Below are 25,118 nucleotides of genomic sequence, written 5' to 3'. Positions count from 1 at the left end.
GTTCTTAACGCCCCACGTTTTGTTTCCCTGTTTTTCTGCAGTCTAAGATTTTGAACAACATCTGCGATCAGACGGTAAGGACGACCTCTGACCCCCTGATGAGCCAGTCCGCCTGTCTGGAAGAAGTCCAGCTGAACAACATCAAACCAGGAGAGGGCCTGGTGAGAAACCCCCACCCCTAATTCTAATCTCACTTTCAGATTTTAAGGCATATCTTCTTAGGAATGCCTGTCCAATCAGGATCATCACTCATGTCCATCTGTCCTCTGATTGGTTGTAGGGGATGTACATCAAGTCTACGTATGACGGGTTGCATGTCATCACCGGAACCACGGAACATGTGAGTTTTACTACGATGCTCTTTATACTGAGTTATTCAGTCATATAAAGCAGGGGTGCCCAACCCCTGGTTCGGGGACCGGTGCCGGTCCATATGTCATTGGGTACCGGGTCGCAGTGGGACACGGTAGAAAAAAATGTACTTCAGTTTTACTAATTCCAAAGTAATATTCCCTTTCCTGTTTTCATTCAAAGATAATTTGATACTAACAGAGGAAAGAAATTTTAATGATCTTTAATCGTAACAGAAGAAAGTCTGAAAGATGGTTTATTTAGAAATTTTAATGATCTTTAATCAATTCTTCAACGATGGAGTGATATTACTAGGGCTAAAGGTTAGGAACCGTTGATCTAAAGAGATTCAAACTCTTACAAGTCACAGAATTCGGTCCATATTTATAGTTGTTTTTTTCAAGCTCCAAATGTGTCATACTTCCTGTTCTTTTATTAGTCCTGCTGTGATACAGAGGACTCTGGGAGTTGACTGTAACTGGAGGAGTGAAGAACTACTCATCCTTGGAGAAACTTCTTCATTTCCATACTTTTCGTCCCACTTATTATCACCAAAGGCAGCCAAAATCAGGGGCGTCCTACCTTTTCCCGACACCGAGACGACCAGTCTGTGACTAATGCAGCAGCATCTCCAGCTCCACCACAGTGGCTTCTTCACACCTCCGGCTGTTAGTCGTGACTCAGGCCCTGAGTCATCCGCAGTCATTACCTGTTATCTCGTTTGTCATCTGACTGACATGTGAACAGATATTGATCAGCAGTTTTAAATATTATTTTGATTATTTTCTCACCATATTCAGACCTTACTAATGGAACAGGAATGAGACGACAGAAACTCCAGCGTCACTAAACATTCATGTCTTCTTCTGTCCAGTCTGCTGCAGACCTGAGCCGGAAGATCCACGCAGGAGATGAGGTGATCCAGGTCAACCAGCAGACGGTGGTAAGAAACAAATCCACTTTGTTTTTCTGATTCCAGGCTGGGTGAAAAGTTTGAGACTTTAATGACTTTAATATGTTAAAACACGTCTGTGTGGCGTCTCAAACAGCTTCGACGAGTTTTATAATTACATCTCTGTCGAGTGTCGGGTTGTGTTGTTGTCACAACTGATTTGATCAGGTTTATTCAACCCAAGAAATGAACCAGAGCAAACGTCTTCATTCCTAACCAAACATGAAAATGAACCGTTAGATTAGATTAGATTAGATTAGATTAGATTAGATTAGATTAGATTAGATCGGATTGAGTCGGGTAGGGTTTGGTTGGATTAGATTAGATTTGATTGAGTTGGATTTGATTAGATTGTATGTGTACTTTTCAGATACACCATGTTTTAAATGTGCAACAAAAACTTGCTTATTATGACATTTAGAATTAAACAGTGTCAAAAATGCTCTAAATAAAAATTGGACTAGATTAGATACAATTAGATTAGATTAGATTTGACTAGATTAGATTGGATTAGATTAGATTGGATTGGATTAGATTAGATTGGATATGGATTGGATTGAGTTGGGTTAAGTTGGGTTGGGTTCGATTAGATTAGGTTAGGTCAGGTTGGATTGGATTGGATTAAATAAGATTAGATCAGACTGTCTTAGATTACATTAGGTTGGACTGGTTTAGATTGGATTTGGTGGAACCAGATTAGATTAGATTATGATGTGGTTCCCTACTGTAGTAGTGTTAAAATGACTGCCTTAGAACCAAAGAGCATGGAGTCCTGTGTTCGATTCCCAGAGGAACCCCTTAGGAACTAATGGCGCCTCCTCCTCTTTTGCGTCGCTTTGAATAAAAGTGTCTGCTGAATAAATGAAAATATTAGAAATGAATTTTCTCTGAAACTTTAAATCTTGATTTGAATCTAAGATTTTAGTCCTGAATAGAAAATATGTGGCCAAATAACCACACATATCTTCTAACTTTTTGAGCTACTCGTGTATATTCGACCAATCAGTATCCTACACTTCGGTCATCACCCATGATGTGAACGTATCTCTGTGTCCCCCTGCTGGTCTCCAGGTGGGCTGGCAGCTGAAGAATCTAGTCGTTAAACTGAGGGAGGACCCCAAAGGTGTGGTCCTTCTCCTGAAGAAGAGACCCACGGGGACCACAGGGTTCACCCCCGCTCCACTCAAGAACATGCGCTGGAAACCTCCAGTACCTCAGGTACAAACACACACACTCACAAACACACAAACACACACGGCGAGCAAAGCCATGTCATTGTCAACAGGTGATCAGATTTTAGGGAGTTGGTTCTTTCAACAACAACAAGTTCAGACAGGTGTCACACACACACAGATTCTCGTATAGAGGACTTAATAAATGCACATTAGAGAAGTCTGGTGATGTCACTCCGTCTGCCGGATAATCCTGCCAGATTTGACTGTTTACCGTCTGGTGGGATTTCATCTGTGTTGTTATCTAAACAAAACCAAAAAAAAAACCACAGATAATCTCCCCAACTCTCAGTGTTCAAGAGAAACCCACACAGGATCGGGGGGGGGGGGGCTGGATTAGCAGTGTAACCGCAGCTCCACAGCTGGGTCCACGTTTGACAGACGAGACAACTGTAAGGCTACACTGCCAGAACCGAGACACTAACCGCGCTTCGTCGCAAAGTTGTTTTTATATACGGATACTGAGGAGGAAAGATGAGAGGCTCCCCGAACAACAAAGAGCCTCTGAGCTCAGAGGTGGCGGACGTCAACATGTCCAGCAGCACCTCGTTTTAACAACCACTGGGTTGTATCAGAGGGAGCCGTCTCACCGTGGAAGGGGAAGGCTCCGGAAGGCGGAACTGAGTGAAATCACAACCGCTGTGTTTCAGAAGTGAACGACATTGACTTTGTAACGGTATATCATTTATATGACGTTAGAAAAAACCAAAGAGTGAGAACAGTGATCTATGAAAGGATCAGAAGGCCTGGTCTTAGGTTGTCATGTGGGAAAATGTCAACTATTTGCTGATGATGTCATGATAATTTTCAGTCTTGTTTTGCAAAAAAAAAAAAAATCTGTATTTACTAAAAAAAACATACAGGCTGCAGAAAGAAGTTACACAAAACAACAATCTGATACTTGGTGTCGGTCCGATATATAGTCCGTCCGATCCGATACCTAAGCCCAAATGCTCAACATAACACTATCGCTAACACTATGGACACTATCGCTCCAACAACAGCGGCCCGTGGTTAGAGGAGAACAGCAGGTATCAGATTGATATCGGTATCGGCAGATACTCAAAGTCGCAATTGCGTTGGTATCGCACATAAAAAAAGTTGTATCGAGCCATTCTTAAGAAGTGCCTTAAAAGGCCACGTAACTTTGGAGCTACTTACGTCGTAAAAATGCATTTCATCATCATTTCCACTGATTTAAGTTATTTCGCTATATTTATTTTTGTTGGAGAAATATATTTGCGTGAATACCTGTGTTAACAGTTCCCGCTAGTTTTGATTAACAGCTGTGACTCCTCCACCTTCTTCAGACCAATCACATGTCAGGTGGCAGCGTGCCTTATCAGCTGATATTACAGAGGCGTCAACTTCCTGTCAGGAAGTTGACAGCTAGGTTACGCCTCCTGCTGTCAGGTCAATCCCTCATCGCAGTTCATCATCCTGAGTGCTCGTTTTTATATTTTCACTGACTCTACGATCCATCGATGGTATCGGTTTGGAGCAACTTCGCTAAACCAGACTTAACTCTGGGAATCTGCCGTGTTTCACTTTAATAGTGCGACTGAAAAAAAAAACAACTTTGGAGCTCCCTCACCTGGAGTAAAAAGCTGGAGTTTTCCAAAGCTACACATTCAGGAATAGAAGAAAATTTCTTGGTGCCCTGAACGCGATCAGCGACTAGTTGACGTCAAGCTCTAAACCTCGTGGTACGATGAGTGTGTTCAACCCCTGGTATATGGAATCATCTGGTCTGATGGCAGGGAATGGTATTCCAGGGCACCATCTTGTTAAGTGTGGGGGGGGAACATAACTGTGGTAAATGAATACAGTTTTAAGTACACGTCTCCGCGGCTATTTTGGACTTCACTTACAATCTTTCCATACCTCAAACAAGAAGGTTTATACTGGAGGAGACGCACAAGTACTTTAACGTCTCGCCACATGTGGTGGGCTCCTCCCATCTGCCAGTGTATTTACAAGAAAAAAACACAAACTGTTGGGAATTACAGACGGTGTCGCAAATTTGTCGTTACACGTTTTTTTAAGCTTCTGTTCACCGGTGTGAGTGGAAACACGTTTCTGTGTGTGATGTTATGCTGGGGTGGTATATTTGTATATGGGTGTGTATATGTGTGTGTGAAAGTGCTAATTATTTGTGGTGTGTTTCCCAGGGCAATTCCTCATTCGTCAGAGCCCAGTCTCCCTGCGGCTCTGCTAACGGGTCGACCAAAAAAGAGAAACCAGCAATCTACGACTTGTACATCCCCCCTCCTCCTCCCATGCCATACACTCCACGGTGAGCTCTCTTGTTATTATAATTACACATTTTTATTATTTTTATTTCATCGACCTGTCTTTTTTCTGAGATCTTTAAGTAGAAACACGTGGATAAGTGGTTGAAGAGTTGAGTCATATATTTGATGCCTGTAGAAGAAACAGATGAGTCTGATTCATATCATTCTACAGTTAAAGTTGTGTCTTGGTTTGAAATTTATTTACTTCACATCTGGTTTTTAACAACACATCTGAGCAAATAAACCATTTGATTAGACTGGATTGGATTAGATTATATTATATTAGATTAGATTAGATTAGATTAGATTAGATTAGACTGGATGAGATTGCATTGGATTGGATTAGATTAGATATGACTGGATTAAATTAGGATGGGTCTGGATTAAAATGAGATTAGATCAGATTGGACTGGATTAAGATTATATTAGATTAGACTGGATTAGATTGGATTGGGTTAGATTAGATTAGATAGTACTGGATCAAATTAGGTTAGATGGGTCTGGATTAAGATGAGATTAGATTAGGTGAGATTAGATCAGATTGGACTGGATAAAGATTATATTAGATTAGACTGGATGAGATTGGATTGGATTAGATTAGATCGGATTGGATTGCATTAGATTAGATCGGATTAGATAGGACTGGATTAAGATTAGATTAGATTAGATCAGATTTGACTGGATTAAGATTATATGATTGAACAGGAAGAAGAAGAAAATAATTAAATATTCTTAAATGTATAATAAAGTGGAGACTTTGTTAAAGACAACTTGGTTTTTAACAACAACTCAAACTGAGCTCGATGTCTGGTTTAAAAAAAACAAATGTAAATTTTTATTTCACACGTTGCTGTCGGTGAAGTCAGTCAGCAGCGAAACATTTTCTGCGTTCGTCCCGACCCTCGACGGAGGCTGATGTCGATGGTTCCGTCCTGGTCTTTTATGCTTTCTTAGCTTCCAGCCCAAACTCAGCGGTCCAGGCCGTCGTTCAGTCAACCGTTGCACACTTCCTCACCCAGGCCTGCGATTAATGGTTCCTCGGTGTTCTTTTATAGTTCCACTCCGTCTTTCCCTTCCAACTGTATTTTCTGCTGTTCCTCCTCAGCCAACTGGTCCCGGGACCAGTTTCACCACAAACGGCTTCGTCTTAAACCCAGGAAGACGACAGAATGTACAAACTTGGGTTGAAGTGCTTCAGGGCCTTAATCTTTAAAAAACACGTTTGAAACCGTGTCACATTGATATAAATTACCCCCGTGACGTGAATTGCCCTCAAATCATATCGTAATGACGGTTTTCTTCTTCCCACCTAAACCCTTCCAAATGAGCACGTTGTGCCGCGGCCAATAACAGCGCTTGAATCTCCCCGCAGAGAGACGAGGATAGAGTCCTTCTCCAGCATCAGCAAAAGACCAAAGGGCTCCGAGTCACCCAACTCCTATCTGGACCACGAGAGTCGGAGACGCGGCCCCGTCCCGGACTACGACAAGATAAACATGGGCTGCCCCATCGAGGCCAACGTCATCCAGCCCAGAATGCGGGAGCACAAGCCTTCACGTTGTAAGTGTATTCTCCACAGGGGGCAGTATTTCACCCTGTGTAAATAAGAAGTATAAATGTGAATACTCTGTACTGTCCGCAGGTAAGCCGAGGCCGCTGTCGATGCCGGTGGACACCTGCGTTGGAATCGTTGATCCTTACGCCAAACCTTGGGCAAGAAAAGGTCAGGAGTTAATTTTTTTTTTTTTTTTAAACGACAGATAGTTTAGAAAAAAGGGAAGGGAGGCAGGGTGAGGTGGGGGCAGGAAGGTGGAGGAGGATTTACCGGACAGTGATGAGACCTTGTTGGGAAACAGAACTGAAGGAGCCCAAAAAATGCCCCAAAAAATTCTAGAAGAAACTGAAACCAAATAATAATAATAACTGAGTCCCTTATTTGTCCCACAAAAAAGTACATGGTTGCAATTTACAGGTTGCCACAGGAGGCGCCATTAAGTACATGGTTGCAATTCACAGGCTCCAACCGGAGGCGCCATTACGTATGTGGTTGCAGAAGAAGTTGCGATATACTGCGATACTATAGGCTCTACGCTATATTGAATTTTTTTAAACAAATTGATTGTAGTAAAACTGTCAGCATGGTAAACACAATGTGTTGAAGAATATCGATATGGTATCGCAAAACGATGTATTGACATATATCGCGTATCGGTATTTTCTTAGTTGATCGATCGTGGATTTTCATTCGATTTTTTTTTCTTTGCTCTTCAGGTGACGACCTCTACAGATACCTGAGCAACGAGAGAATCCCAACCATCGTGGAGGAGGCGCCCTCGGTGTCGTCACCCTACCGGCCCAGCGGAGAGCGCCACCTGGTCAGAGTGGACCGCATCCGTGGCAGCCGCTACTACTCCAACAATGACCTCCACAGCAGCGCCACCATCCCCTATCAGGAGGACACCAAGAAGACGCCCGTAGCCTCCGTCTCCAAGCGCACCACAGCAGATCGCTCCCTACTGGTCAGTTGGATCACGCGGCTTAAGCTATTGACTCACTGATGATGCGCTTCCTGTCCAGGGCTTCCTGTCCCTGTCTTGTGTCCTTCTTCAGTGCCTTTAATTTTTTTTTTTTTTTTTTCAACGTCCAGCTGTTTTTTTTGGCAGCTTTGGGCTTTTCTCACACTACTTTCTCCCCCCGACCTCCCATCCCCCCCTGGTGTTACTACTACTAGCAACTACTACTACTCTTCAGTCGAACGTGTTTATGTAGTACTCACTACATCACGCCATCACCCCTAACACTGCCTCACAGCACCCCCCCCACCCCACCCCCCCGTGATTGTTGACTCCAGGTCCCAGCTCTGCCTCAGGAGGACACGCTGTGATCAGGGTTAGGACACTCCCTGTCCTTTTGGGCACTTCCTGTCCTCACGGTCTGTCTCTGGACTCTGTACAGATGTGACGTTGTCTTTTAGTTCTATATACTCCCCCTCCCCCTCCCCCCTGTTTTTGTTTAGTTGCCTAAGTTATTCAGACTTTTGAAAGACCAACCGTATCATGTTAGAGAAACTGCTTTGACGTCACATGTTTGTCTTTTTCGTTAAGTTCCACTCCTGTGATTGGTTGTGTTGCGTTGCCAGTCGTTGCCTCCTGTAAGCTATGCATTTTCAAAACAATCGAATTTATATTATCGGCCTGATATTAGCTTAATTGTGTAATATCGGTAAGAATTTTTAGTGTTTTTTTTCTCCAATATTGGAAATCCGATAACACAATGCCTGGGATTTGCCAAGTTTGTTGGAATCGCACGTAGGGTCAAGAGACGTTTACTCAGTTCTCGAGGCAAACGGTTGCATATATCGGTATCAGTAGTTTGTATCGCACGTAGGGTCCTGAGACGTTTACTCAGTTCTGGAGGCAATCGGCTGCATATATCGGTATCAGTTTATATAAGTGTTTGGACAATATCGGCAGATCGGATATGGGCAAAAAGTTATTATCGGACATCCCTTAATTAGTCCCTTTATCTGACAGCGCTGCTTTGGTTGTTAACGGGACTTTAATATTGTGTTAGTGTCGAACATATCTGCGCTGGTCTAAAGCTATGCAGCACATTTACTAAACCTACAGTTACCCCCCCCCACGCCCCCCAAAAGGGACGCCTTTTTACTTACAGCCGGATTCACAGACAAATCCAGTATTTTTGCAGCAGTGGTTTAAATCGGTCACATGACCCTCGTGTTGGTTGATGCTACAGACAGACCTCATTTTCACAACAAAACAAAATTACAGTATTATTTAAGACGATGCAGAGAATGGTTGTGTGTTGTTGCTTTTTCTGCCTTTTGTAAAAAAAAAAAAAAATATTTGAGTAACGTTTATTAAAAATGTCAGTTTTTCTGTCATATTTTGTATTGTCTTCATTTTGACTTTTTTGTGGAGTTACTTCTTTGCTACAGCTAACGAACACCCCCACCGCACACACACTGCCCTGTTGTTCTTGATGGGCTGCTTGCATTACACGTGTATCTTGTGCAGCAGATGGCGCCCTTCTGACCTCTGGGCTGAATTTGTAGGTGTCACTGAAACTCAGTAGCTAATATCACAGGAGGAGGTGCTGATGGAATAATTCCTGCTTTGAAAAAAAGGGGTCGGGGTGAAAAGCAGGAAACCTTATTCCTGCACATATGTTGAATTTTAAACATTTAAATGCGAGGTGTAGGGTTTCTCTGCCTGGAGCTCGGCTCACATCTGAAGATCTCACCCCTGTAAAGAATGACCCCCCCACTCTCACCCCTCTCTCCCCTGCATGTCTTACTGCATGACTTTGTTGATGTTGACGTAGACCAGGGACTTCTTTCCTCTTCTTCACTTCCTCCTCCTCACGCCTCGCTCTGCCCCAGCCTGTCGAGCTCTGGTCGCCTGCGGTCCTCACTAATTTGCACTTTCTGAAAACCCTAAACACCACCTGCACTCTGTTCCTCTGACTGCTGAGCATGCTACCTGCTAACCTGCTAACCTGCTAACTCTGCACCACACGCTGTAGCACAGGACTTTCATGATGAAATATTGATTTTGCATGTGAAATAATGGGGTGAATGTTCAGGGTTTGGGTTGTTTTTTTTTTTTTACTTGATTTTTAAGTTAAAGTTTAAAACAAAAGATTTAAATGGATAAAGTATTATAATTCATATCATGCAGTCGTGCTTCATGAAGCTCAAAGAAATACCATTGACAAGAGAGACTCCAGCTTCCACATGCGTTAACACACAGATCTTTATGTATCGCAGGAACCTGATTGGTACTCTAGCCGTGACTTCCTCAACCGGTGAGTTCTTCTACTTTCTTCACACACACTACGTGTCAAAACACATGCACACACACACGTACAGTAGGTGGAGTAGTAAACACACGACGAGGGCGGGTCTGATGTGGAATCCCTGTGAAACCATCCAGGATCAGTGGGTAAAAAACCTGCTGGAAATGATGTATAATTACGTAATATCTGTAAGAATCGTTAGCGGTTTTTTATTCCGATAATGGAAAACCCAATAACGCTATGCCTCGATTTTGCCAAATGATGTGTGACCTAAAAATAGTTTGGGGGAAAAACGCCTGTATACGAAAGTGAAAGTCACTAGATGGCAGTATTGCATCTCATTTTAAAGATCATTTGATTGTATGCAGAATGTTGGTGACAGCAACTCATACAGTGGTTTGTACAGATAAATAAATAAATATTACCAGGGTTTCAATTTTTGGGGGGGCTGGAAAACTTCTGTCCTCTAGGGGGGGCATGGCAGCAAACAATTGAGAAACGCTTCTTTAACCCATCACCTTAGTGAGCAGACGGCGCTTAACTTCCTCAACCACTAGGTCAACACTGCCCGTCTATATTGGTATCAGTTGATATCGGAATCGGAAATTAAGTGGACAATATTGGATATCGGCAAAAAGTCGGCAAAAATCCCTAGTGTTGACAGCTGTCGGAGATAGACAGGCATCTTATTTCTATCGCATGCTTCCAATATGAAGTTGAAATATGTGCTGAGGATTCTCTGTTTTGCACAAAAGCACCTGGGAAATACTTCAAGTGAAGTATAAATAGTCCGACTCATCCCTGCTGTCTCCTGTGGACGTCACTACTTCCTGGTGTGTGACCAACAATTGCCAACCGCCTACAAAACACCATCACATCCTGGAGAATCTTTAGAAATGTCACAGTCGTGACAAATCCTGATTTTTTTTTTTTTTTTCTGCGCGTCACGTCTATAAATACCTGCACTTCCTGCTTCTCTCCAAGTGTGATGACATCAGAGGACCGGCCGTCCGTGGACGGAGGACGGGTCTCCTCTGCTGTCCGATGAGGGGCCTGAGGAGGTGTGTTTCCCCACATTAGCAACGTGGTCAATGACTCAGGCCTTGCACAATACTCCTCACCCCAGTACCCCCCCACCCCCCCACCCCTCCCTCCGCTCCATCAGGTCTATTCTGAGCGCCTCCCTCCAGCGCTTTCTGCACGCTCCATCACAACGCGTTTAGGATTTGAATGGTGATGCTGTGGTAAATCCTGGAGGAAAACAGAAGACTAACCTCTGAGACGTCAATCAGAGATTCACCGATCCATCGATTGGGTCTGATTGGTTGACAGGTCATGTGGTAGATGAGAAGAGACATCGTCTGTCAGGTGACAAAGCAGAGATGATTTAGTCGGAAAAAAAAAAAATTGCCATTAAGGAAATATCAATTAGCTTCTGAATACAGAAAGTCCCAAAAAATACGAACTAGTTACGATCCATTTGGTGGTTCGTTAGTTCATAATATTCGTAAAGCTTTAGACCAGTGGTCTCCAACCGTTACTGCGGACCAGTATTAATATAAATTTTCAAAATAAACCATCTTTTAGACTTTCTTCTGTCAGTATCAGAGTCTGAATGACCTTTGACCTGTTGTTATGAAACACTGACAGATTATCTTTGAATGAAAACATTAAAGGGATATGACTGGATTATTTTGGTATAAAGTAAATTAGTAAAAACTGAAGTACATTTTTATCACTGTGGCCCAGTACCCAATGACCTACGGACCAGCACTGGTCCCCGGACCAGGGGTTTTTGGTGAAATTTTTTTTTCTCAATGGCAGAGCAAAAAATAATGTGGTGCAACAGTTTCACGTCCAAGTTTTGGGAAAAAAAAAAATTGTTGGGTTTTGTCAGCAGAACATATCTACACACGTGTGCAAAGTTACAAAACACCTGCAAAACAAAAAAACCAAACAAAAAAAAATAAAAACGTCCCCAGCGCCTCCTTCACCAAACGTCTAATTTCACAAGGACACTGAGACACAAAGATTTATGGACGACAGAAGGAGGAGAACACAAAAAAATGTCAGCAATCAGGCGACTGGAAAAACTACCCAGAGACAGTTTCATACCCTGAAATTGCAGGGTGAGGCCCCGCTGAGGTAAATGGAGTATTTTGAGAATTGGGAACAAGTTTCTCGTCTGCCTGTTCTGCTGCGGCTGCTGTTTTAAATCTATTATCAGAGCAGTGACTTGACACCGAGAAAATCAATGATCTGTGGAGTTCAGGCCTCGTCACAGCGAGTCGTCAACTTGATCTGGATAATGAGTGATTACATAAAAAAAAAAAATCAGTCAGTCGTTTAAACATAAACATGCTCTTGTCTGTTGGACCTCACAGGTCTGTCACCTATCACCATGTTGACGTGCACTCCCTCTGCTGTGTTTCCACAGGTACAGCGCGCCACATCTACGCTCATGGACCTTCTCACAAGCAGTAAGTGACAGCTGGGTGTTAGCAGTGAGCTAATGTGTGTGTTAGCATCTGCACACAGTGCAATGTGAGGAATGCCTCCGCGCGCCTCAGATTTGGCAGATGGAGCCGTATTTAAAAGCCACAGTTGCCGAGTCATTACATCTCACATCAAGTATGAGAGCATCTGCATTTTGATTTTCTTTTTTCTTTTTTTTTTTTTGTCCTGAAAACCATGACTATTACTGTTACCACCACCAGGGGCTCCGGTGTCTGGGTCAGATAGAAGCATGGGTCAGTGGGCTGCACCGCAGTCTGTACCATAACAAGGTTAAAAGACTAATAATTTAATGAAATTGTTCTAAACGGTTTCCAAAACACAGGGTCGGGGACCAATATCAGGCCACACAGAAAGCAAAACTGCGTTTATTTTTAAATATTTATTTAAATAGTGGCGCTTTGGCCCAGAGGCAATGTCTCTGTCATTGGTGTGGAACCCCAGGGTTCACCTCCTGGGCAAGTTCAAATCCCGGTTAGGGCGGTTGGTACCTTCCAGTGGACTCACCACCCGCAGGAAGGTTTGGTATGGTGCAATGTGATTTGGGTGGCGACTGCTGCCCCCGCGACCCGGTAACGGATAAGCGGATGAAAATGGATGGATGGACGGATGGATTTATTTAAATATTTATTTATATTGGTCTCCATGGCGTATTTTCAAATTCCTTCAGTTCACTTACGTTTTCTTGTAAGCCGATGGTCTGAATCATGTGATTTTTTTTTCAGCCTAGACTGGAAACGTGTGATCAGGGTTTTTTTTTTATATAAGATGCTGACAGAATGATTCTTGCCGGTTAACAGAAACAGGAAGTGGAATGTGTGGAGTGAGGAAGTGTTTCGACACCACCCGTCAGGGTCAACAGTGGCGGCAGAGATGAGGGTGCTGAGACCGGGTCACCGCAGCCTTAGGCTAGCACTGAGGGGGGGGAGTGGGGGGGGGGGGGGGGTGGAGTAGTTCCAACTCTGGAACGTTCTGGATTACTGTGTAATGCAGTTGTTCCCAACCACTAGTGTACCGTGACAGATCATCAGGTGTGGTGTGGAAAATTATCCAATTTCATTTAATTGGTCTAAAAAAATTAATTGATCATTAGCCCTGATAGCTCGGTTGGTAGCGCAGCAGTCTTTTAAACTCAGAGTCCAGGGTTCAAGTCCAACTATTTTGCGATTCCGTGTATAGTAGCGGCGCAGCGGTTAGCACGCCTGTCTCAGAAGCAGAGAGCAAGGGGCAGCGTGTTGCGGCAGATCTGCTGTTAACGCAAGAATTTCCCCAAGTGTGCGATCAATAAAGTTGAAATTATTGAAATACTTTTGCTACGATTACAAAAGGGGGCAACAGAGAGCTGTACAAACTAAAAAAAAGAAGGAGAACGTGAGCTGTTGAGGAACATTTTTCTGTTTTTCTGTCTTTCCTCAATTCCTGTGGAGGCATCAGTGTGGTGTTCAACTAAACAGGCCCAGGTTTCACACAAGGAAATCGAACTTATAAGGTCTGGTAGTGGTGCAAATTTTCAGATGTAAAATATGAGATGTGGCTCAAAATACTGTAGGTTGGTTGGGAGAAATTTGTTTATAAAACAAAAAAACGATTTTGTCTTTTTCTTCCGGAGTAGCTGTTGAGAGACGTTAGAGACCAGACAACCAGCTGAGCTCTAAATTGTTTTGCTGCCAGGTAGTAAATGCTAACACGCCAACACAATTACGATAATTACACGAAGATTAAAGTTGTTAGAACTACAGCTTCACACATTAGCTACATGGCGGTTCCTGCCATCGGTTCTCCTTGAAATCACATTAAAGCACGCAGCACCATTCCACCAGGGCAGACGTACAGTAAGAGCGGGACGACCGCAGGAGCCACCGTGCTGTCTATACATAAACACGATCCGACTGAGTACCGCGCATTAATGTCAGTGCCTCGCTGACACAAACCACACTTCACCTCCACATGGGTCAGATGGATTTAGAACGCAGTCCAACGTGACAAGTCAACAAATCATGTAGTACAGATTTATGGTCCGGGGGAAACGTGTTGTTGCAGGAAACGGAAGAGCCTTGACCTCGCTGTCATCGTTGATACTGGACAGAAGAGGAAAAATGGCCGCACGCAACGGTTTATTGCATTTGGTCTTTGGCAGATTTCTCTTTCCTTTGAATTATAAAGTCATTGGTCTGCAGCCTGCCTGGGTCCGACACGTGCTCTATTGGTTATCCAACAGTCCACAAGAGGGCGGTATTACTTTGATGTAGATCAGGGGTTTCAAACTCAGTTTTGTTTCTCGCGCCGCATACAACCTCATGAGGTGTCCAGTTGGTCGGACCAGTACAATTATAACTTAATTAACTATAAATAAGAATAAGTCCATGTTTTTCCTCTTTGGTTTTTATGCTAAGAAATACAAGTGTATATTAGATATGTATTAGTATTTATTCATTCATATTTAATGAAATATCTTGAACGTGAAGGGTATGTGTGTATTTTATTTTTTATTATTTAATGAAATATCTTGAACGTGAAGGTATGTGTATTTTTTATATTTTATTCAAAATTCATGAAGCGGGCCGGATTGATCGCCCTAGTGGGCCAGTTTCAGCCCGCGGGCCTTATGTTTGACACCCCTGCTGTAGATTTATTTGGAAACACACAACCAAACCTGGTCCAATACCAGTACGATGCTTCTCAGTTGATGGTTCCATAGTGTAGCGGTTAGCATGCCCGTCTCAGAAGCAGAGAGTGGAGAGTCCTGGGTTCAATTCCCAGAGGAACCATATACTACACAAAATTTCCCATATATGGAATCAATGAAGTTAAAATTTATAATTATTACTAATTAAAGCTGAGGAAGTCGTACCTGCAACCCAGGTCAAACACTTGTTTCAACCATGTTTCCACCAGCCTCACGTGACAAGACTGACCTCGAGTATCGTTAACCGTCGTAAAGACGCCACAACTTTTACTTTCCTACATTTTCACCAAACTAACTCTTCAACCAACCATTAACGTGGCTCTGGTACAACTAGTATTTAGTGGCACTACTTGATGACGTGTAGACTTCACGTAGACCAAAGACCTAATCTGGATTGATAATCTGAGCCGCTCCATTCACAATCCTGATTTCATCTCCAGCCCTCACGGCCACCACTTCCCCCTTTTACACCGTGTGAGATTCCCCAGCTAGATAATAGCCACTCTGTTTGGCTCTCTGCTACACACACACACACACGACAGTCTCTGGGGGGGAGGGGGCGGGGGGCGGGGGGGGGACATTAGCTAAGTACCATGACAATTCCCAGCATGGATCATGATGGGAGATTGAGCACGACAATGGTGTGACCAATCTGCATTCCAGTGAATCCTCCAGGCCCTCCACGCCAGTCGTAGAGATGACCTCAGCTACGGCTAGCTTCGCTGCAGTCGCCGCGCGGACGTAGAACGACTTCTTAAACTTAAACATCCAGAAAGAGACGTTTTGAGTTTTGAAAAGGTTCAATCTGATGAAAGTTTGAAGAGAGACAGTTACTGGATATGGGTGAGAAAGACAAAATGGGAGGAAACCGTGGGGTGAGAGTGTGAGAGACGTAGAGGAAGGAGGGGTCTCATCCATTCTCTGTGGTATAATAGTGAGTGAGAGTGGGAGTGGGAGTGGGAGCAGAGAGAGTTGGCCCCCCGCTCTGTTTACAGCAGAATTCAAATACAGACTATAAGAACCACAGACTGGGGGGATGTGGCTGCTGGTTTACCACCCTCAGAGCACAGACCCAGGCCGGAACATCGGAGGCTCGGCTCTGCTCTGTTTCAGCCACAGAGCTACTGTCGTGTCTGCCAGACCGAGACGGTAAAAGACATCAATAACCAGAGCAGCACTCAGCCAAGAGGCTTCTGTAACATGAGACTCACACAGTGTTCAGCAAATTAAAAAGAAAAAACTAAATTATTTTTACCCCCCAAAAAAATATTTTTCTCCTCAGCATCTTCACCAAATACTTTTCATACAAACGTAAAATAAATTAAGAATTTGTGAATTAACTGTTAATATATATATACATATACATACCATTATCATATAGTGATATATATAGTCATATATATTTATATATATATGACTATATATATATGACTATATATGACTATATATATGACTATATATACAGTATATGACTATATATGACTATATATGACTGTATATATGTAGTCATATATAGTCATATATATTTATATATATATATATATATATGACTATATATGACTATATATATACATATAGTCATATATATGTCATATATAGTCATATATATAGTCATATACTGTATATATAGTCATATATAGTCATATATATAGTCATATATAGTCATATATATATAGTCATATATAGTCATATATATAGTCATATATAGTCATATACTGTATATATAGTCATATATACATATATACAGTATTGGGCTGCAACCTAGGGAAATATGACGCACTCTTAAAATCATGATGTCAGAGCAAAACTAAAGCAGGGTGTGTCAAACATACGGCCCGCAGGCCAAAAAAACGGCCCGTTATGGGGTTCATTTGGGCCCGCTTGACGAATTTCGAAATAAAAAAAAAATACACACACTTCACGTTGGTGCTGTTTTGTCAAATTATATTTAATTAAATATGAATATTTTCTAATATACTTGTACTTATATGCAGAAAAACAAAGGGGGGGAAACGTGGACTTATTGTTATTTATAGATAATTATTTTATGATTGTACTGGTCCGGCCCACTTGACATCTAATCAGGCTGTATGTGGGCCCCTGAACCTGAGTGAATATTTGACACAACCTGATCTAAAGGGACCAACAATCATTACATTACAAAGCTGTAGGAACTGGGAATTCTCCAAGACTTTCAAATGAAGAAGAAACATGAGGAGTTACAAAATGAAGCTGTCGACAAGAAGAAAAAAAACTTCTGGGGAAACAAAAGGGACCAAGTGCATCCCCTAGAGGGCCAAAGTGGGTTTTATTGACTGGCCTACACAAGCCGTGACTTAAATCCCATAAAAAGGTTGAGCTGAAGTCCAGGGTCAATGCCAGATGATTTCCAAAGATTAAGGGGCGTGACAAATCTGTTAAAGAAGAAGGGGCTGGAAGACCTCAGGAGACTTAGTGTAGAATGAATGAAGTCGCGTTTCTATTGGTATGATTGAGTTGCAACGTTCAGAAAAGTTAGTAGAATAAGGATAAAACGTTGAAAAGAGAGTTAAAATAATTAAAAAAAATTAATATATTTTCCTGAATGAAAGAACTGTAAGGAAGAAGCAGTTGTTTTTAGAATTATCTGATTACGTAAAACAGCTAAACTTGACTAAAACAACTCACTCACAAAATACACATCGACACATCTATGTTTATATATATATATATATATATATATTTCTGTTACGCTTTTGACTGAAACACAATCTCTTTCTCTCCCGGGTTGTTTAGTCTGGCTCCAGCCTTTTATGTGTCAGGTATTGACGCTGACATCTAGCGGTGCTCATTGGTAACTACATATTTAGATTTTATTTTATATTATTTATTTCGCTTAATATCATTAAAAAAACACACACACATGGACTAAAACAACCGCAAACACAGTTTGGAGTTTATGTTTCATGTTTTTGTTTTTGTTTTACTTTTATCCAAAAAGTCATAACGCACGGATCAGTTCTACGTCCCGCTGCGGTTCTGGTGGAAGCTCACCTGTAGCTGATGAGCTAGAACTTTCTGCTGCGTTTTTTTGTTGACATGCTAGCCCAGGTTTGGTCGGACTTTGAGCAGAGTTTTCGGGCCAAGCTCCAGACGTTGACGTTATGGTGGAAGGTACAGTGACATGAATGTCGCGACGACACTTCTCTTGATGTTGTAGGTTTTTATTTTTAGTCTAAAATATTGACGTATGCCCGGTTTTTGTGTGTTTTACGACCTCCTAATGTGACGTCATAGCTAACGTCTTCTAAAGTAGTTTTGCCGCTTTCAGCTAATTTAGTAATGTACAACCTTGATTGCAGTAATACTTTAGAAAAACCACACAATTACAGAGTTGCATGAAGATGAATAGGACATTTAAAAAAAACAACAAGATTTCTATCAGGAAACAAGTGTAACTTGTCGAAGTGTTGTTACAAGAAAGTAAAAAAATAACAACAACAAAAATCATGTGATGAAAAAGTCAAAAAACATGGCCTTAAAGGTAGTTTAATGTGAGAGGTAAGAGAATTCATGTGCTAAATAAATTAAAATTTCCGTGTGTGTGTGTGTCCGAGTGCATCACAGACCAGAGGAAAAGAGGGAGAAAAGTAATTGTTGGCACCTCAGCCACTCTCAAAGTTGCCCTTGGCTTTGTGCTCTTCACTGCAACCTGATCTTTTCATTCTCCGCCTCAAAAGAAGCCATTTTCTATTAGCCTCCACTTCCTCTCACTGTTCAAAGGTGTTTGAGTTTGAGTGTGTGTGCGTCGGCGTGTGTGCGAGCGTTCAAGAGCATCTTTCTCAGTGGGAAAAAGAGGCTTTTTCCACCAAAGGAGAGGGCACGGCGGCAATGTCAGCGCCACTGATTAGAACTGGCCACATGAGAGGATGGAAGGAGACAGAGGGGGGAGGGGGGGGGGGGGGGGGGGGGGGGGCGTTGGGGGGAGGGAGTTATTCATTCAGTGAGACGTTTCTGTGAAACCCAGAAAACCAAACGCGTTGCGTCGTCTATGCAGACATAAATGTTTAGTATGTGTTTGTTTTGTAACTTTCCAAAAAAAAAGGAACTTCTCATGTAGAGGAAGTTAGTCAATAATGGCAGCAGAGATTTCTCAATTATTCCTGTCACAGTTCGTGATAAACACAAAAGAAAAACCCTGAAAGAACTCCGTCCGTGTGTTTGTGTCTGTTAAAATTAGCACTTTTTCAGGAGTCGTACGTATGTGGACGACCCCCTGCTATACATGTCACAGATACAAACTGCTGACAGACACTTTTCTTTTTCTTTTTGCTCATAAATTCTGCTCCCTGCCTCACTTTCAATTCACTTTTTTTTTTTTTAGTTTTTAATTTAAGCATCAAAGGAGGAGGAAATACTGACATCACTTCCTCTTGTCTCTGTGAATCAACACTTTTTCTCAACATTTTTCTTTTCTGTGCCACTAGTGTTGTCAACGCACGCATCTGTTAAGTTGGATTTTTTTTTTTGTCTTGTCGTTTCTTCAGGCTGCCTTTCCCATATCTGTGCCGCCCTCCATGGCTGCTGACGACTACAACCCTGTGAGTGTTTCTTCTGCTGCTGTGGGGTTCCAATTTTATTACAATAAAGGGCAAAATGTTTTTTTTAGTTTTTATTGAACATGGAAACCACAACAAAACACTGGCTTTAAGAGGAACAGTCCAACCTTCAGCCTCACCCTCTGCCTTCCTTTCCACAGGTCTCCCTGCGGCACAAGTCCAAGAGGAAGAGTCGAGGAGGTAAGCTGTCACCTCGCCGTCGCTGTTGCTAGTGTAATTTTCGGGCCCTCTGTTGAGGGCGTGTGCGAAGTGGAAGGGCAGTTAGTGTGTGCAGAGGGTGTGTAGGCAACACTCGACTCTGTGAGTTTCCCCTGCGTTAGCGCTGCGCCTCTTTTGCCTTGCGTTCTGCCGAGCAGCAAAGCTTCCTTTGAGTCTCCCTTGCCGTCGTTGGTTCTGTCAGGCAGCAGGTGGTTCTGCTGGAGAACGGCCTTTTTGAACTGAAACACCCAATGGATTTATTCACTTTTGTGTCTTCTCTCTTCTAGGAAATGGAACGATGAGCAGAAGACGGATCTCAGTCAAAGAGCTGGGTCAGCCTGACCACCAGGGCTGGCTGTACAGGAAGAAGGAGAGTAAAGGATTTCTGGGAATTAAATGGAAGAAGTACTGGTTTGTCCTGAAGAAGACTGCGCTCTACTGGTACACCAACCAGCTGGTACGTGTCCTTTAAAAATCACTTTGTTATGAGTATTATTAAAGAAAGTCATTTTGACAACCTGTGTCAAAATAAAATACCTTTTTTTACTTTTATCTTTAATTTGTACAAAACGATTATCTATAAGTGAAGTTATTTTTAGATTTGTTTTTTTTTTACACTGGAACAGTAGTTCCTACATATTTAAAAGAAGAAAAATCATTGCTTGATTGATTTTGAACTTTTATTTTGTAATTTTTTACAATATTGGTTCGTAGGAATAACAGTGTTTTAAATCATTTTGAAGCAATAGCTGCATTTGTGCTGCATGATATCGAGGGGTGGGGGAGGGGGCAGTGCACTGTAACATGGAAAAAAAAGACAATCTAAAACTTAACCTGAACAAAGACGTCGCATCTCAGTCTGTTGTTTTGACTCACACTTGTTTTTGTGTGTACTATAAACCAGCCACCAACTCAAATCACATTATCATCACAGTGGAACCAATGGTTCCACTGTCACCACACGATATTCTATCAGCGGTGCTTGTGTCTAATATTGACTTAAAGTTACCGGCAGGATGACTCAAGTGTTGTGTACTGTATGTAGCGCGACGCGCTAGGAGGAACTTGAAGCGGTAGCTGATGGTTCATCACCAGTAGGTGTCATTGGCAGGAAGTGGTGAGATATAGCTGAAATCTTTTTTTTTTTTGGCCACACTCATTCTTGTTCAATCCGTGTGTTACAGGCAGAGAAGGCCGAGGGTTACATCGACCTCAGCAACTTCATGATCGACAGAGCCATCGAGTGCAAGAAGAAACAGTGAGTTCAGGGCTTCCTGTGTTAACGCCGTGTCGTTTTCATGGGTCACTTCACGTAGCCTCCTTACATCACTCTCATCAATAGATCGGCTTCATTTGTTTACTATTGTATTTCAACAAGAACAAAAGATGATTTTGACAACAAAAAAAAATAAACAAACACTTTTTATGTTCTTAACTAGTATCTGCTCTGTTTACTTTACTACGTTATAGATTATATGAAATAATTTTTAAAAAAATATTTGATTTAACAAACAGTCGATGCACACGTTATCTGCACACATTGTTGGAAAATGTTTTAATTTCACTGAAGAACATCTTGACTCCCAGAATAAGTTTGTGGAGGTTTCAGTTTCAGGACTCATGTCTCACACCTACAGTTCTTCTTATTGCTCTTATTGTTTTTCTTCTCACTCTTCTTTGCACTCTTCTTCTCACTAATTTTTTCTAATTTTTTTCTCATTTTTCTTCTCACTCCTCTTCACACTCCTCTTCACCTTCTGATTCTTCTTCTCACTCTTGTCACTCTTCTTCTCCTCCCTCTTCTTTTATCTGACTCTTCTCACTCTTCTTCTCACTCCTCATCTTTTTTCTCACTTTTCTTCTAACTCCTCTTCTTACTTTTGTTGTCGCCTTCTGATTCTTCTTCTCACTCTTCCTCTCACTCTTCCTCCTGCAGTGCGTTCAAAGCCTGCCACCCACACGTCATGATGTTCTACTTTGCTGCCGAGTCCCACGAGGAGATGAACCTGTAAGTTGCCCGACCTGGACTCTCTTTTTTTTTTTTTTTTTTTTTTTTTTTTAATTTGTCTCCATTTCATCAGTTCCCTGATGTATAAATATACATTCTCCTCAGGTGGTTGAATAAACTGGGATTAGCCTCTATCCATTATAAGCCAGCTCAACAAAACACTGCAGCAGGTGAGGACAACATATTCAAGTTGTCATTAAAAAGTTTTTTTTTTTAATTTTTATTATTGTCTACTTTGGTTTCAAACCAACAACACTGGAGAAACTTCTTGGACTTCAGTCGATAAAATCCAAAAATACGCAGTGACGATGATTCCTGAGGCAACAGTCACTGATTCATCTGTCGTCCACGTTTGTGATTTTTTTTTTTTTAGAATGTTACAGTGAAGCCAGTGACCATGAGGAGACCGAGAGCACGGAGATCCCGCCTCCACCCTACTCTGAACAGAGCCTGCGGAGCTCAGTGGAAACATCTGTGACTCCCGGCAGCACAAATCAGGTCTGGTTCATCTGTGTGACCTCAAAACAAAACAAAAATATTTACATATATATTATTATTTTTCACTGACTGTGGAGTGTTTTTCTTTTTTTTTTTCCAGGGCACTCTTCCTCCTCCCTATTCCTCTACAGCGCCCAGTGAAGCAAACGGTTCCCTGTCATCACCAGTCAGTACCATGACGTCACAGAGCTCCTCCTCTTCTCTGGCCAAGCAGCGGCAGTCGTGGCTCGACCTGGTCTCACGAGCTTCGCCCTCTGCTGGGGAAACAGCTGTGGTGTGTTCAGTTCAAATACACTCACATCAGCCTCCTCCAGAGGAGCAGGAGCAGGAGGAGGAGGAGGAGGTGGTGAGGGAGGAATCTTCAGTCTTGGAGAGTTCTGGACCCCAGGACTCAGGAGGGACTGGGTCTAATGAGAGGAGCGCTGTGGCAGTCGGGGAGACACCTAGTGGTGGTTCAGGGTCTCAAAGTGAAGGTGAGAAAAAAATTTAAATATGAATCTTTGATGATTCTGTAGAAACTCTTCGGATGTTCCTACAAATATTTTCAGACTTTTATTCTTTGAACTGAAGTTGGTCTAAACTTTTTGTAATAATGAATGTTAGAAAATATTGATACACTGAAATATTGCAATATTTCTTTTCACAATATGGTATCGATATTCTTCAGCATTGTTTAGATTTTTTTTTTATAACAATTAACATGCAGATATTCATGGCGTTGGTTCATTTTTGTGTTGCATTTAAACCTCCGACCACTAGTTGATCGTACAGAGACTGAATATATTTGCAAATATTTGAGTCAAATAATTTTATTGTTTTCATGTGTTTATCCAGAATATCCTTCAAAGAATTGTCTTCCTTCTCTAGTGATTCCAAATGTAGATCCCTCTGTTCCAAAGTCATGCAGAGTATAATGTGATATCAAATGTAGATCCCTCTGTTCCAATGTCGTGCAGAGTATATCGCGATATATATCGTATCGTTGCCCCTGTATCGTGATGTGTATCGTATCGCCAGATTCTTGCCAGTACACAGCCCTAGTAAATACGAGGGTAAATCTAACAACCTCAATACAGCGGGTTTTAATTTCAACCATGTTACGACAACAGTTTCACGTTGTCTTCATACAGATGATATAAAGTCAAAGTTTTTTATAGTCGGAGAATCCAGGTCTGCCTTAGGAGTGTCACATGATGTCACTTTTTTAATAATCGTAATAAAAACACGTCACAGTGACATCCCTTTCTGAGAAAGATGGGAGCTCAGCGTCGAAATGTTTTTTTTAATGAGTTCTGTTTTTTTGAGTTTGTGATAATGACGCAGTGTAATCTGGTTCCATAGACCCTGGAAGCTGCTCAGATGAGATGGAGATGCTGTACATCCATCTGAAAGCGGCCAGTCTGTCGCCCATCGGAGATCGAAAACCCTCCACCAAAAGAGAATTCCGAGCCTCTTTTGTAAAACGCTGTAAAAACCATGCTGTCAATGACAAACTCCACCTTATACGGACACTCAATAGCACATTAAAGGTACATTTCTAATTTTTTTTTTTCTTACCTTAAAAACCATTCTAATGTCATATAAATTGTTAGGAAATCTTCACCACATTCATTGCCATCTTCTGCTGTTCTCCAGTCAAAGGAAGCGGACCTTCAGGCCATTGAGCAGGTGCTGTCGGAACAGGAGCTAACGTCACACAAGTTCAAGGAGTGGAAGGAGGCCAATGCACCTTTGGTGCAAGAGATCTGTGTGAAGCAGGTCCAGCAGGGGGCGCAAGAGGACAAACGAGCTGCAGCATCAGTCAGTGCTGCTCCAGTGGTGGAGACTAGTTTATGAAGTTTTTTTTAATTTATTTTTTTAATCAGCACACACACACACACACACACACACACCTGTACTGATGTTTATTTTTGCTGAAACTACTGTCCCTCGTCAGTGAGCTGCTGTTCTACCACACAGCATGGAACTGGATCAATGAAGAATTGTGTTTCTAGAGCCTTAAACGGAGATGTTTTATTGATTACAGGTCACATTTTAAGGTGACGTGACGTTTAGTATTATGTCAATAGCAAATGTCGCTGTTGTTTTTACAGCGTTTTTTTTTTTTTTTGCGTACTCCGGTTTTTATTATTTTGAATGATGGAGGTCGTTGGAATAATGAATCCATTGTTCACTGCATTAAAAAACACTGTTGTTGTTTTGTTTTTAGTTTTTATTTCAGTGGTGAACACATTTTTAAATCTGTTTTTATGTCTCTTTACTGGTGCCATGCACCGTCACTGCATGTTACACTTTTGACAGAAACTGTTGTGAATAAATGGTTCTTTGTTGACTTTGGTTTTATTTACAGACTGCACATCTTTATCTTTGACAGGCAAACTGATATGTTCAAGATAAGTTCGGACCGACTGTTGGGGAACAGTTTTACAAACCTACAGTACTGCAGTCTGGGTGCAGACAAGCTGCACACAACAATGTATTTTTCTAAATAACTTTCATCAGATGTGCATGTTAAGTATTAACTACTGTTTATGTAAATACAACATGAATGTTTGATGTTCATTTTCTTGGAGGTTTTAACTGTAATAAATGCTTGTTTGTATACAGGAATTAAAAAAAAAATTCTCAAGAGAATTGTGTTTGTGTTTCTTTACAGTAGCTGTATTTTAAAGAGTCAGAATGTTTTTGTTGCAGATTGTTTTAGTGAAAAGGGTTCAATAAACAGTTACTTTTAACATCTCATGTTGCCCAGCAGAGTACAATGACTTTATTAAATTCACAAGTATGGTTGTTTTTTTTCTCTTTTTATTCCTTTCATTTGTTGAATTTTAAAATTTAGACATTCTGGTGGAAAGCACCACAGAACGTCAAGGAGAATTCTGATACTATTGTATTTCCTTTTAACACTCAGGTATTAGGAAACATATATATTATATTACACTTTCTCATCGCATTTATTTAATAAAATA

The 25,118-nt window shown here is 41.7% G+C and overlaps 2 protein-coding genes across 3 annotated transcripts in view; both read left to right on the top strand.

Annotated features, from left to right (window-relative positions):
- The window catches only part of cnksr3 (cnksr family member 3), a 38,704-nt gene extending 30,505 nt beyond the window's left edge, over positions 1-8,199 (top strand). Inside the window, exons 6-13 of the mRNA XM_008309345.3 lie at positions 42-161; positions 281-340; positions 1,226-1,294; positions 2,375-2,521; positions 4,707-4,831; positions 6,202-6,389; positions 6,472-6,552; positions 7,101-8,199. Of these exons, the coding sequence (XP_008307567.1) occupies positions 42-161; positions 281-340; positions 1,226-1,294; positions 2,375-2,521; positions 4,707-4,831; positions 6,202-6,389; positions 6,472-6,552; positions 7,101-7,387 (1,077 nt within the window). The 3' untranslated portion in view covers positions 7,388-8,199. The remainder of the gene's footprint in view (positions 1-41; positions 162-280; positions 341-1,225; positions 1,295-2,374; positions 2,522-4,706; positions 4,832-6,201; positions 6,390-6,471; positions 6,553-7,100) is intronic.
- Positions 8,200-17,854: 9,655 nt separating this feature from the next.
- Positions 17,855-24,783, top strand: LOC103378781 (interactor protein for cytohesin exchange factors 1). 2 transcript variants are annotated; one of them, XM_008310482.3, is made up of 11 exons: positions 17,855-18,000; positions 19,374-19,427; positions 19,586-19,625; positions 19,931-20,100; positions 20,828-20,901; positions 21,580-21,651; positions 21,757-21,821; positions 22,025-22,149; positions 22,250-22,622; positions 23,491-23,678; positions 23,785-24,783. In XM_008310482.3, the coding sequence occupies exons 1-11, from the start codon at positions 17,926-17,928 to the stop codon at positions 23,983-23,985; spliced, it is 1,437 nt and encodes a 478-aa protein (XP_008308704.1). In that variant the 5' UTR covers positions 17,855-17,925; the 3' UTR covers positions 23,986-24,783. The 2 variants fall into 2 exon arrangements, with proteins under 2 accessions (XP_008308704.1, XP_016892515.1); XM_017037026.2 differs by lacking the exons at positions 17,855-18,000; positions 19,374-19,427; positions 19,586-19,625 and adding an exon at positions 19,696-19,852.
- The last annotated feature ends 335 nt before the right edge of the window (positions 24,784-25,118 follow it).

Source organism: Cynoglossus semilaevis, chromosome 1, assembly GCF_000523025.1.
Source record: "Cynoglossus semilaevis isolate Cse_v1.0 chromosome 1, Cse_v1.0, whole genome shotgun sequence".
Taxonomy (NCBI): Eukaryota; Metazoa; Chordata; class Actinopteri; order Pleuronectiformes; family Cynoglossidae; genus Cynoglossus; species Cynoglossus semilaevis.
The sequence above is the reverse complement of the archived record's forward strand: the minus strand, read 5'-3'. Positions and strand labels throughout refer to the sequence as shown.

What these genes read in the sequence shown, in the direction of transcription:
- LOC103378781 (XM_008310482.3), top strand. Translation starts at nt 17,926, where the DNA reads ATGCTAGCCCAGGTTTGGTCGGACTTTGAGCAGAGTTTTCGGGCCAAG. An exon ending in CGTTGACGTTATGGTGGAAG is followed by an intron (nt 18,001 to 19,373) that starts GTACAGTGACAT and finishes TCGTTTCTTCAG; the next exon opens with GCTGCCTTTCCCATATCTGT. An exon ending in CTCCCGGCAGCACAAATCAG is followed by an intron (nt 22,150 to 22,249) that starts GTCTGGTTCATC and finishes TTTTTTTTCCAG; the next exon opens with GGCACTCTTCCTCCTCCCTA.